General features: G+C 39.1%; 1 protein-coding gene across 14 annotated transcripts in view; it reads left to right on the top strand.

Annotated features, from left to right (window-relative positions):
• DTNA (dystrobrevin alpha) overlaps nucleotides 1-13,334 on the top strand; it is a 238,541-nt gene that overhangs the window by 131,087 nt on the left and 94,120 nt on the right. For 13 of the 14 annotated variants that reach the window (XM_075826277.1, XM_075826275.1, XM_075826276.1 and 10 more), the window contains exon 2: nucleotides 10,628-10,695. In XM_075826277.1, the coding sequence (XP_075682392.1) occupies nucleotides 10,629-10,695 (67 nt within the window). In that variant the 5' untranslated portion in view covers nucleotide 10,628. Of the gene's footprint in view, nucleotides 1-5,290; nucleotides 5,337-10,627; nucleotides 10,696-13,334 lie in introns of those variants that run through there. The other variant, XM_075826278.1, reaches the window with a different exon arrangement.

The raw sequence follows: 13,334 nt of genomic DNA, 5'->3' as shown, positions 1-13,334 counted from the left end.
TTGTTTTATCCATGCAAATTCTGTGTGAATTAACTGCCACTAGGTGTCTCCCTTCCTATAATCTTCTGTCCACCCCTGTTGTCAAGCAAAATTCCTCCTTAGATAAAGTGCTTAGGAGACGGACTGCAGAAAGTGGAGATGAGTCTTCAATACCTGCCCATTAAGTCTATGGAAAAGGGAGGGAGAAGCCGGTGCAGAGTGACACACAGACGTGCTGCAGTTGTTGGCAAAAGTTAGGGCATGTGCACACGGTGCTAAAAAAACCGATGTGTTAACGTGTCAAATATGCTAGCGTTTTTGTAAAGTTCTTTTTAATATACAGGCCCTTTTGTGACATTATTCACATGTTTCTTTACGCGTTTTCTGAGCGCTTTTTGCACATATTTGGTCATGTAATTAGGCTTCCCATTAATATGGGAACATTTGGCGCGCTTTACGCCAAAGAATTGACATGAAGATTTTTCTTTTTACGCAACACTTAAATATGCTCGCATAAAAAAAGCACGTTGGGGCTTACAATGTTAGAACTTGAGGAAAAATACGAGTTCAGTGATAGACATAATTTTCCCATAATGCAAATTATGACATTTTGTAAAGATAGATTGCAGTCTTTGAATAAGGAGGCGTATATACATCGCGTTCCAAATTATTATGCACATTGGATTTAAGTGTCACAAACATTTATTTATTAGTTTTTCAATTAAACTCATGGATCGTATTGTGTCTGAGGGCTCTTTGGATCATTGTAATCAATCTCAGACACCTGTGATAATTAGTTTGCCAGGTGTGCCCAATCAAAGGAAAACTACTCAAGAAGGACGTTCCACATTATTAAGCAGGCCACAGGTTTCAAGCAATATGGGAAGGAAAAAGGATCTCTCTGCTGCCGAAAAGCGTGAAATAGTGCAATACCTTGGACAAGGTATGAAAACATTGGATATTTCAAGAAAACTTAGGCGTGATGATCGTACTGTGAAAAGATTTGTGGCTGATTCAGAGCACAGGCGGGTTCGTTCAGATAAAGGCATAATGAGGAAGGTTTCTGCCAGACAAATTAATAGGATTAGGAGAGCAGCTGCTAAAATGCCATTGCAAAGCAGCAAACAGGTATTTGAAGCCGCTGGTGACTCTGGAGTCCCGCGAACCTCAAGGTGTAGGATCATCCAGAGGTTTGCAAGTGTGCATAAAGCTATTGTTTGGCCACCCCTAAACAATGCTCACAAGCAGAAACAGTTGCAATGGGCTCAGAAATACATGAAGACTCATTTTCAAACTGTGTTGTTTACTGATGAGTGCCGTGCAACCCTGGATGGTCCAGATGGATGGAGTAGTGGATGGTTGGTGAATGGCCACCATGTCCCAACAAGCCTGCGACGTCAGCAAGGAGGCGGCGGAGTCATGTTTTGGGCTGGAATCATGGGGAGAGAGCTGGTAGGCCCCTTGTGGGTCCCTGACGGTGTGAAAATTACCTCTGCAAAGTACGTAGAGTTTATGACTGACCACTTTCTTCCGTGGTACAAAAAGAAGAACCTTCGGCTGGTCCTGATATTCTTCCTGTCAGAGTGACAGGAAGTCACTGTGTCGTTCCCGATGCACACTGTCGGCGACAGTGTGCATCGGGAACTTGGAGATCAGCTGTCCCCGACAGCTGACACTCCAGTGTTGCCGATCAGCGGCTCATCGACGCTGATTTCGGCAATTAACCTGTTACATGCGGGGCTTGATTGCGATCTCCGCATGTAGGGGGTTTGTAGCACATCAGCAGCCCCCATGCAATCGTGGGGGCTGCTGATGCTTGTGATGGCATCCGGAGGCCAGGCAACGGCCTCCGGGTCTGCCATGTATGGAAGCCTATGAGGATCCACCTCTGCTGATCCTCGTAGACCAACTGTCAGAGCGACTGTGACGTCACACTGACAGTTGGAATAGATTACACTACCTAGGTAGTGTAATGTATTCTAGCAGCGATCAGAGCTGCAAGTCAAAAAAATAAAGTGTAAAAAGTAAAAGAGAAGTTAATAAACAAAAAAATAAAGTGTAAAAATAAAAAAAAGTTAATAAAAATGTTTTATTAAAGTGTAAAAATAAGTTTTTGTTTTCCTATAATAACTCATTTATTATAGGGAAAAAATAAAAACGTTAAAAAAAAAAAGTACACATATTTGGTATCACCGTGTTCGTAACTACCCAAACTATGAAACTATATTGTTAATTTTTCCGCACGGTGAACACCGCAAACAAAATAAACGGAAAACTATGTCAGCATCGCTATTTTTTGGTCACCACCCCTCCCAAGATATAGAATAAAAAGTGATCAAAAAGTCGCATTTACCCCAAAATAGTACCAATTAAAAACTACCACCCGTCCCGCAAAAAACAAGATCTCCCACAGCTTTTTTTGACGAAAAAATAAAAAAGTTACGGCTCAGAATAGCGTGTCCCAGAAAATAAATTATTTTATAGAAACGTAATTTTATTGTGCAAACGCTGCAAAACGTAAAAAAAAACTATACACATATGGTATCGGCGTAATCGTACCGACCCGCAGAATAAAGTAAAACGTAATTTATTGCGCACGGTGAACGCTGTAAGAAATAAAGAATTTAAAGCGCCAAAATCTTTGTTTTTTGGTCACCTTAGCTCTAAAAAAGATCCTGTGGGGTCAAAGTGATCACTATACCCCTAGAAAAATTCCTTGAGGGGTGTAGTTTCCAAAACAGGGTCACTTTTGGGGGGTTTCCACTGTTTTGGTCCCTCCGGGGCGTTGCAAACCCGACATGGCACTGAAAACCAATCCAGCAAAATCTGCGCTCCAAAATCCAAAAGGCGCTCCTTCCCTTCTGAGTCCTGCTGTGGGTCCAAATATCAGTTTACGACCACATATGGGGTATTGCCGTAATCGGGAGAAATTGCTTTACAAATGTTGGGGTGCTTTTTCTCCTTTATTCCTTGTAAAAATTAAAAAATTCCATATTTCCACAGAAAAATAGGTGATTTTCATCTTCACAGACTAATTCCACTAAATTCTGCAAAAAAACTTTGGGGTCAAAATGCTAACTATACCCCTAGAAAAATGCCTTGAGGGGTGTAGTTTCCAAAATGTTGTCACTTTTGGGGGGTTTCGACTGTTTAGGTACTACAAGACCTCCTCAAACCTGACATGGTGCCTAAAATATATTCCTAAAAAAAGGAGGCCCCAAAATCCACTGGGTGCTCCTTTCCTTCTGAGACCTGTGTTTAAGTCCATTAGGACACTAGAAACGCAATGTACAACAGCCGAAATAGCGGAAATTGTTAGGCCTTTCCAGTACACAAAGTGGTACTGCACACAGCTCTTGGCAGGCGTTTTAGGGAGGATGCAACTGTGAACCAGCTAGGGGAGAAAGGATGAGTGGAAACTCATTGATGATCTAGGTGGTGTTGGAGTTGGGGGAGTCATGTTTGTTTGGTCCATCTGAAGATCGACAATTATGCCATATTTTCTATGTTGGTGTGTTTATATGTTATGGGATTAACTTTTAAATTAAATTCAACATGACAGTTGAGTGCTGCGCACTCATGATGTAACTCTTACGTGAAATGTTTGTAAGAAAATGTGAAAACTGACAATAAAAAGGATATTTTAAAAAAAAAAGTCCATTAGGACACTAGGGCCACATGTTGGATATTTATAAAATCTGCAGAATCTGGGCAATAAATATTGAGTTGCGTTTCTCCTCTAAAACCTTCTGTGTTACAGATTTTTTTTTATTACAAATGAATTTTTGCCATAATTCCTGTGAAACTCCTAAAGGGTTAAAATACTTTCCGAATGTGGTTTTGAATACTTTCAGGGGTGCAGTTTTCAAAATGGGGTGATTTATGGGGACTTTCTAATATATAAGGCCCTCAAAGCCACTTCAGTACTGAACCGCGCCCTGATAAATGGCCTATTGAAATTTTCTTGAAAATATGAGAAATTGCTGCTAAAGTTCTAAGCCTTGTAACGTCCTAGAAAAATAAAAGGACGTGAAAAAAAACGATGCAAACATAAAAGTAGACATATGAGAAATGTTAACTAGTAACTATTTTGTTCGGTATTACTATCTGTTTTACAATAAAATACATTTACATTTTAAAAAATGAAAATGTCTGCAAATTTTCGCTAAAATGTGAAGTTTTTCACAAATAAATATTGAATTTATCGACCAAATTTTTTCACTAACATAAAGTACAATATGTCACAAGAAAACAATCTCTGAGGTTTTTTTTTTGTTTTTTTTTAACTCTTGGGAAACCCCTTTTAAGTTTTCCTTTTTTTAGGTCACTACTATTTTTTCGAACATACATATTTCTGCTTGAAAATAATGGGGCAGATTTACTAATACTATCTTCATTTTACACAACTTAGAATTAGACTCCAAATTAATCACAGTGGCTACTGCTGGATGATAAATTTGGTGCACCTTTAGACACTTCTGTCTCACTTTGTACCACCTCTTTGTTGGCTTATTGTAGTACACTTTTATTGCGCCAAAATTTTGGTGCAATTTGTCGCATCTTAAGCAACAGACCTTTCCCGCTAAGCCACCCTTCTTATGAGACGAGTCACAAACATCTGTTCTTTTTGCCACATTTCAAATGATTACGCCAAAAAGAAGGTGTAACTCGGGCCTAGAATTCTGGCACCACACCAATAGTAAATCTGCCCCAATGTTGCGGTTTTAATCTGTTACTTTAGCTGCCGTAGTGACCTGATAATGACATACGGGGCTTTGGGGCATTCTAATTCCCTGCAGTTTCTCTCGGCTAATTAAGAAAGTAAACCTATGATTTCAAGATAGAATGTGTGTTGAAAATGCGCATAATACATTGGTCCTGTTAATTTCAATAGTTTTGCTGAATGTTTTGGCTTTATAAATCTTAGATTAAAAGGATTGTGTAATTTGTACACGTGTGGTCTACTTAGGTGGTCCGTGAATTATCGACATAGGCTTTGAAGACTAATTTATTGCAATGAGGAAAGTTTAATTAAGTTTGGCAGTCTCTAAAAACATTTTTTCGTTTTTTCCTGTGAGCTCAGACTTATCTGGTGTGCTAGCTGTATGCACTCCGAGTAATATTAATAGATACATACTTGCCAAGTTCTAGGATTAGCTGTAAGCCTCGGCAGCAAATCAGAATGCATGAAACATGATTCCTTAAAGAATTTCTTCCATATTTGAAAAGAAAACTTCTAATCACAGTACATCGAGCATACCAAATTCTGAGCTTCCTCCGTTGGGAGATTATAAGGACTTCTTCAAAAATGCCAATGTATGTCGAATTCAGAATAACCAGGACTGTTCTGTCGTCAGGTAGATGGACATTTTTGTTGTCATGTTCGTATTTTTTTTATATGATGTAATTAACTGTGTTTTTGCTGTCTGCTTTGATTTTACGTTTAATCTGTATACTGATAAATATGGTATTTCTGAACTATAAGACGCACCTCTCATTCAGGCTGTTTGACACTCACACATTTTACTACCTGTTTGCTGCTAAAAATGTATTCTTTTAGTCATAAATCCTGTTATTAGCCCGCAGCAGGAAAAGTACTGGAGGGGGTGTATATCTCACTCCGTTTGTTGAGATGGGTAAGATAAAGTAATCCAATAAAGCTGGATTTCCTCAGAAAACCTATTTATTAAATGTGTGTTCTGGCATGGATTTCTATGGAATTGGTAGTGGGACTTGTACTTCAGTTCGCCACTCCAGTACGGGCATTACTTCTAGCCCAGTTAGCTTGTTACTGAGCCTCAAAACTGCAGAGAGGGTCAGAGCCTGGGAATCCATACAAGAATAATAATAAATGTACTCGTGGTTTATTATAGATGAGGAAACCTGTTGTTTAGTCCGTGTCCAGGCGGGCCAGGTGACGGTTTTGTTTATATGCTGCAAGTCTTGTATGCTACAAAAAAGGCCATACTCACTAGGTAGGTGGGTGGGTGAAAACCCGTTCCCATCAGGACGCAGACGGGAGGGGCTATCACTATTTAATGCACACTCCTTCTGCAGCATTCTTTGACCCGTCTGCGTCCTGATGGGAACGGGTTTTCACCCACCCACCTACCTAGTGAGTATGGCCTTTTTTGTGGTTTTGATATTTATGTCCCATTTTTTCTGTTTAAGTCTTGTATGCTGTCTAAGCACTTCTTTATTTTTGGACTGCAAAAGCAAAGCGTGGACTTTAAAGAGGCTCTGTCACCAGATTTTGCAACCCCTATCTCATATTGCAGCAGATCGGCGCTGCAATGTAGATAAGAGTAACGGTTTTTTTTTTTTTTTAAACGAGCATTTTTGGCCAAGTTATGACCATTTTTATATTTATGCAAATGAGGCTTTCTAAAGTACAACTGGGCGTGTTTAAAGTTATGTACAAGTGGGCGTGTATTGTGTATGTACATCTGGGCGTTTTTACTAGCTCGGCATTGTGAATAGAAGTGTATGATGCTGACGAATCAGCATCATCCACTTCTGTTCGTTAACGCCCAGCTTCTAGCAGTGCACAGACACAGCGTGTTCTCCAGAGATCACGCTGTGACGTCACTCACTTCCTGCCCCAGGTCCTGCATCGTGTCGGCCACATCCGCACCAGAGGCTACAGTTGATTCTGCAGCAGCATCAGCGTTTGCAGGTAAGTAGCTACATCGACTTACCTGCAAACGCCAATTCTGCTGCAGAATCAAATGTAGCCTCTGGTGCCGATGTGTCCTCGCTCGTCCGACGCGATGCAGGACCTGGGGCAGGAAGTGAGTGACGTCACAGCGTGATCTCTCGAGAACACGCTGTGTCCGTGCACTGCCAGAAGCTGGGCGTTGTGAAGAGAAGTGGATGATGCTTCTATACACAACGCCCAGCTAGTAAAAGAAGTAAAAACGCCCCGATGTAACGAACACAATACACGCCCACTTGTACTTTAACTTTAAACACGCCCAGTTGTACTTTTGAAAGCCTCATTTGCATAAATATAAAAATGGTCATAACTTGGCCAAAAATGCTCGTTTTTAAAAAAAACAAAAAACGTTACTCTTATCTACATTGCAGCGCCGATCTGCTGCAATAGGAGATAGGGGTTGCAAAATCTGGTGACAGAGCCTCTTTAAACTTGAATGGTTTCTACATATTCATTGCCAACCGCAACCCTCCATGCCCACAGATCCCATGTTTAGGTCTATTGTATCTTCTTCCTTTATTTTGCAGTAGGTTTTCAGATCATTTCCATCCTTGGCAGTTGTTCAGAGTTTTTAACCAGTTCAGGACCGGGTTATTTTGAGCCTTCAGGACCAGACACCGTTTAGCCCTTTTTAGCACGTGTTAGTTAAATGGCTATGACTGTTTTATTTGTTGGGCTAGCGATGTGATTTTTGCAATGTTTTTTTACGTAGACAATGCAGGTTTCTTTTTTTTATCGTTTCTATACACATCCTTCTTGCTATTTTAGAATTTTTATTCTTAAAGTTTGAAAATAATAGTAAAAAAAAATAAGCTTTTTTACGTTTCAGCTATTTTTTTTGGTAATAACATAGTTTTACCCTAAAATAGACCTTTTATTTGTTATCGCCATTGTCTACCGTAAGTTTTAATATATTACATGTCTTTATTAGGGTAATTGGGTCAGCGCTAGCGTTACAACAATGATTGGCGGGGGGGAAAGTTTTTTTTGGGGGTGGGTATTTTATGTGTATTTATTATTCATTTTTTTTGCACTTTACTATTTTTTTATTACTATGGTCTGTCTTTCAAAGGTCAAAAAAGACCATTGGGTAACTTTATATATTTTTTTTCTTTCTTTTACACCATCTTTTCCACTGTAACTGGAGCTGCACAGCAGGGAAATCAGCCCTCTCATAGGGACAATTGTCACTAATAGGGCTGTGCTGGATCTAGTTAGACCCAGCAGCAGTCTGTCAGTAACGGCACCCGGAGATCATGTGACCAGTCACATGAACACAGGGAGCAAAAGAGACAGCGGCGCGGCCGCTGTCTCTATTCCTATACACAGCGCGCATTGGGTGCTGTGTAAAAGGACATCGGAGAAGACAAAAGCTGCGAAAGCTGCTTCTACCTTCTCCTCAGGGTCCCCGGCAGTCACTGACAGCCGGAGACAAGACATTCAGCTGCCCGATCGCTGTAAAAAGTCTATGGCTCGTGTTTTAAGGACCCTGACCTCTGGCCGTAAAAACACAGCCAGCGGTCGGGAACCAGTTAACATTCAAGAATACCTAGAAAAATACTGCTTAGGTGTTTGATATTAGAAGAATCCCAGTGCATGACATTTATTATCTGTCTACTTTATAGCTGTTACGTGTTAAAAATCGACTCCGACCATTTGTAAGTGACAACTCTTGTCTACTTCCGTAACTCCCATAGAGTTCCGAGAAGTAAATAGGTGATAAATAGGAATGTTATCCGCTAGACTATCCCTTTAATGAGGCCAAGTGGAAAGTGCCCCGGAAACAAAATATCCCAAATTAGTTTCCTACTTTTTTTTAAAAATATTTCTATGTTTGGTCCTCCTGGTAAAGAACAAATAGGACTTATCTTGTTCATATATTAAACACTATAACCAATAAAAGCACGGAGACTTTGTTGTGGGTGAAAGTGAATATAGGCCACAGCTTTATTATAAAGAATGGAGAATTTTATCAGGTAAATAATTTACTACTACTTGGTTCTTCTTTTACTCATCACCTTGCATGTCCCGCCACCCCAGCCGCCGTGGCCATGTCTTTGTAGGTACGTCAGGTGACTTACACATTACTCTTAGTTCTTAACTGGAAAGGTACAAAGTTCTTCCACCTCGCCAACAGATAATAATATAAATATACACCATTTAACGGGTGCACATGCACCATATGTACAACAATTTACAAAAAACTAGTAATCCAAAACCAAAGCGGGCAGGCAAGGGTTCTCCCATCCTAAGGAGTTTTAGTAAGATGGGAGGACCACCCCAAGTGCTCTCCACAGCCAATGTGAGAGCTTCACAAAAACTAGCATGCTGGGTAATTTCCTTAATGGGACATTAGCGGCAGTCAGTGGCTCCCAAGCTTAAGGCTATGTAAACCTTTTGGGGGGCATTTTTGTTTGTAAATGTACATATTTATTGATTAATATATTTGTAATTGACTTTTATTAAAAAATTTGTTTACCATTCGAGACGCAGCTTCTATGCATTTACTATACATAAAAGATGCATCTCTGAACGGCACTGATGGCTGTTGTCAGCGCTTACTGTGTCTCTCTGATGCTTTTATAGAAGGGCTCAGAGGCACACAGTAAGCGCTGACAGCCGAGCCGTCAGTGCAGTTCTCTGATGGATGTTCCTAAAAGTGCAGAGATACAGCTTCTATGTTTAGTGAATGCATAGAAGCTGCATCTTGAAAGTAAACACAATTTTTAATAAAAGTCAACTATAAATATGTTTGCTATCAATAAATATGTACATTTATTAAAAATAAAAAATGCCCCCCAAAGGTTTAGATAGTCTTTAAATCAAGCAAGAGGGCAATAAAAATTAGGAGATATTTATTATGTAATACGTAAGTGATGATTTATGTTTTGTCTAACTACTTAGATGCCGCGGTTGCTGCTGACCATGGCATCTGAGAGGTTATACCAACAGGAACAAAGTTATCTCTGATCCCCGCTGATGCAGAAGAGCGTTAGCTGTAATACACATCTGAGACCCGCCACACATGTTGCGGGCACAGTGCCTGTGCATGCACCATCCCTGTGCAGTATATTTAGCGCTAGCACCCTAAATGACAGTATTTTGCGCTAACAAGGTTAGAAATCTGCATATATCTGTATAAAAGTACTACAATATTATTTTTTAAATTAAAAAATTATTGTATTACAATAGTCTGGTTAATAAAACACATATCCACCCTAAAATCTGAAAATTCAGGTTTGAGTAAAGTTAACCCTTCTCACGCTCACAGGCCTAAAGGAAGCTCAGATCTTTGCTACTGTTGCAGGGTCCTTGCACTGAAGACTGCCTAAGCTGCCTATAACAAAGAGGGGAAAAAGTTACCGCTAGTGAATTTAGCAAGAACCCTGCAGAACCACAATCTTGTTAGGGAGAGAGTTACTGTTGACCACCATGTTCTGTCTATGGCAGTTTTGCAGGTCCCTCCAGTGTGAGATCCCTGCCAAACAGTATCGATGTCCGCTCCGGACCCCCCGTGATTATGATATTTTTAGTTTAGGCCGGTTGTCGGCTTTAAAAATGAAGTCTTATATTATGTAATGTATTATATTTGTGGTTTAATTCTGAGTGTGCTGTTACAGTGACCTTCTCAAACTGTGATGCTCATAAATAATGTGATGTTTTTAGATAATTGCTCAATTTATCGTAATTAGCGTCTTCACTTGGTTATATACACATGGAATATGCTGGTATTTTGACATAAACTGAATTGCCAAATCTTTTTAATAGCCTAATAAATTTAGAATCTGTTATGTAGAGAGCTTTTGTTATGTAAATGCGTTGACTCTCGCTCTAAAAATAAATAAATCTTTAGAAGTTTAATATTATGCAATAAATATCCTCACTTTTCCCTGTCTCTTCTACTCATGCCTCATCTTGATATTGTTTTTACAGAATGATTGAAGACTCTGGAAAAAGGGGGAATAACATGGCCGACAGAAGGCAATTGTTTGCAGAAATGCGTGAGTAGCGTCTTTGGCTTTGACATTTTTGTAGTTACATTTGTACTAGACTGACTTAAAGGGATTGCTTACTAATGATTGGGTTGCTTAGCAGAAAACTATCCTTTGCAAGTACATCTGTATATAAAAAAGCCACAGGGTGGCCACTTGGCTGTTTTCCTACTAAAGACTGTTCCTTTTTTAAATTGTAGATTCAACCTGCTGATCATAGACTCTCAAAATAATCTTTCCTAACATTAAAGTTTCTTGAACCGCATTGGTAGCGTCTATTTCTCTACCGCCATTGTGATCCCTTTTCCCTCCCCCTCCCCATCCTTATTATGCTAAACACAAAATTTTGCTAAAATGTTGAATAAAAACATTTTGGAAAATAAATTTAAAATTCACCTGTATTTTACTGGTGCATTTTATTAGGAATTGTCTGCATAATGCTGTAGATTGTAATGTGCAGTGTTGTCTTTTAATAGATTTATAAATGGGCTTTTTTTAAATATAATATGGACTTCTACCAGCAGCGTCCAGCACACTAGCCATGGCATAAGGGAAACCATTATACTAGTAGTAGGAAAACCTTATATCTATCTAACTGTATTGAAACTAAAAGCTGTGGCCAGTGGACCATTCTCGGATTTCCCAAGTCTGTCATCATCTAAAATAAATCTATTGATTATTACATACTACTGCCAAACTGGTTTAGCCTAGGGCAATGCAACTACTAGTGCAATGTGATGCCTATTGTTAGTGTCATACATGATGAGGCTTCTGCACGAATTTATTCTGATACATTTAATAAGCCATTTTTACCTGTAGTAGTAGTACAAGATCAGGACAGGTTTTCATCTTCTAGATGTAATGAAGAATGTGAGGGACGGAAACATAAAGTATATTAGTAGTATTAGAAAGTTATAGAACTATTGGTTATTCTTTATTAGAAAGTTATATAACTTTTGGTCATTCTTTAAAGGAAAAATGTAAGGCTCTGCTTACTGGTGCCAAGAATTTAGTATCTGGCGGATCCATGACCGATCGTCTATTTTTACTGAGTAGAATATTGTGGTGGGACTATGCTACTTTGACCACCACAAGGTAGCTTGACGGCAAAAGGGCTAACGGAAGCCAACTGATAGCATTTTCCATGAGTAAAGTTCCATTGAAGTAGTTTATACATGTTATGCATTTAAATATGTACAGTACCCTAGAAGTAAATGAAGCTTTAAAATAAATAAAAACAATAATAATTTAAAATAATAGGGACTAAAATTAAAATATTTTTCTGTAAACATGATGGACCAGAAAAATTGTAGGAAAGGCAAACAAAATGGTATTTTCGCAAGTGTACTTTCTAAATGCCCTTAAAACATTCACAAATATGCTAAATGTGAACAGAAAATATGGGTAATAGAGGAATGGGAATAATAAATGTTTGCTAATGAACTCATATGGAAGAGTTCATACAAATCACCCTTATGGCTTTATGTGAAATAATATTAGTATACTCCGAACATAGGAAATCCACATAAAAAACTGTATCACAAACAGTTGCATAGTTAACCTATAGAAAAAAATAAATCTATAATGTGGGTTGCCTTGTATTGAAAAGTGTAGTTGACAATGTTTTTCAATACATTAATAAAAAAAAAAGGTATGCCAGCACATACCACCTGAACTAATACCAAAACATTATTTTGGCACACATTGGGTACATAGTAGTCTATGGTTTCAAAACAAGGTCTGAACATAGCTTAAAGGGCTTGTCTGACGAGAATAAAAACTATTTATTACTTTGTAATCTACTTTATTTTCCAAACCTGCACGAATCGCAGATTTTCAGTCCCCGTCATGTGGATCCAGGCTCCAGGGGGAAGGAGCTATCCCCCCTCCTCTCTTTGTGTCAATGACATGGATGAAAGGGCTGGCTGCCTGGCTCAATTCGTCAGCTAACCCTAACCCTTCTCCATCACGACTGAATTGGAGACCTAGAAGGGGGCTGTCTTAGCGGATGAATTGACACGCATGATCCACCTGTAATCGATCACCTCTAGTCACATAAAAGGACCCGCCGACACTGAACCGTTCAGGTCTGCGGGACTGACGGATTCAGTGTAAAACGAACGATACAGCTGTTCTGTATAGAGAATACAGAACAGCTGTATCTACAAAAGTAAAATTATAAGTTAATAAAGACTAATAAAGTTACACTAAACACACTGACTCATCTATTTGTTAATTTTTAAAAAAATGCCCTCAAAGGTGTACATAGCCTTTAATCTAGATATGATTGATAAAAGTAAAGGGCATATGTCTTGTTTGTGGTTTTACTTTAGACAGTAGACAAACATTGAAGATTAAAAATTAAATGGGGAGCTTAGCATATGTAAATGAGTCATTTAACTAGATGAAGGGCTTTTCTGGTTTGAAAAAAAAGTTTTTGAATACCCTATTTGGTCATCTTGAGGTAGCAGAGAGGGTCCCTAGTTAGGGACCTTCATCAATTGGCCAGAGCAGAGAGAAGCTGCAAAGAGTATCTCTCACTCTGGAGGACTCGGCACGACCAAGCATTACAGATGGACCATGTAATACTTCACTTGGTGATGCTGTAGGGAGTTTAACACTTGCTTCTTAGTTTGCCCGTAGTCTTC

The sequence above is a fragment of the Rhinoderma darwinii genome, chromosome 5, assembly GCF_050947455.1.
Source record: "Rhinoderma darwinii isolate aRhiDar2 chromosome 5, aRhiDar2.hap1, whole genome shotgun sequence".
Taxonomy (NCBI): domain Eukaryota; kingdom Metazoa; phylum Chordata; class Amphibia; order Anura; family Rhinodermatidae; genus Rhinoderma; species Rhinoderma darwinii.
The sequence above is the reverse complement of the archived record's forward strand: the minus strand, read 5'-3'. Positions and strand labels throughout refer to the sequence as shown.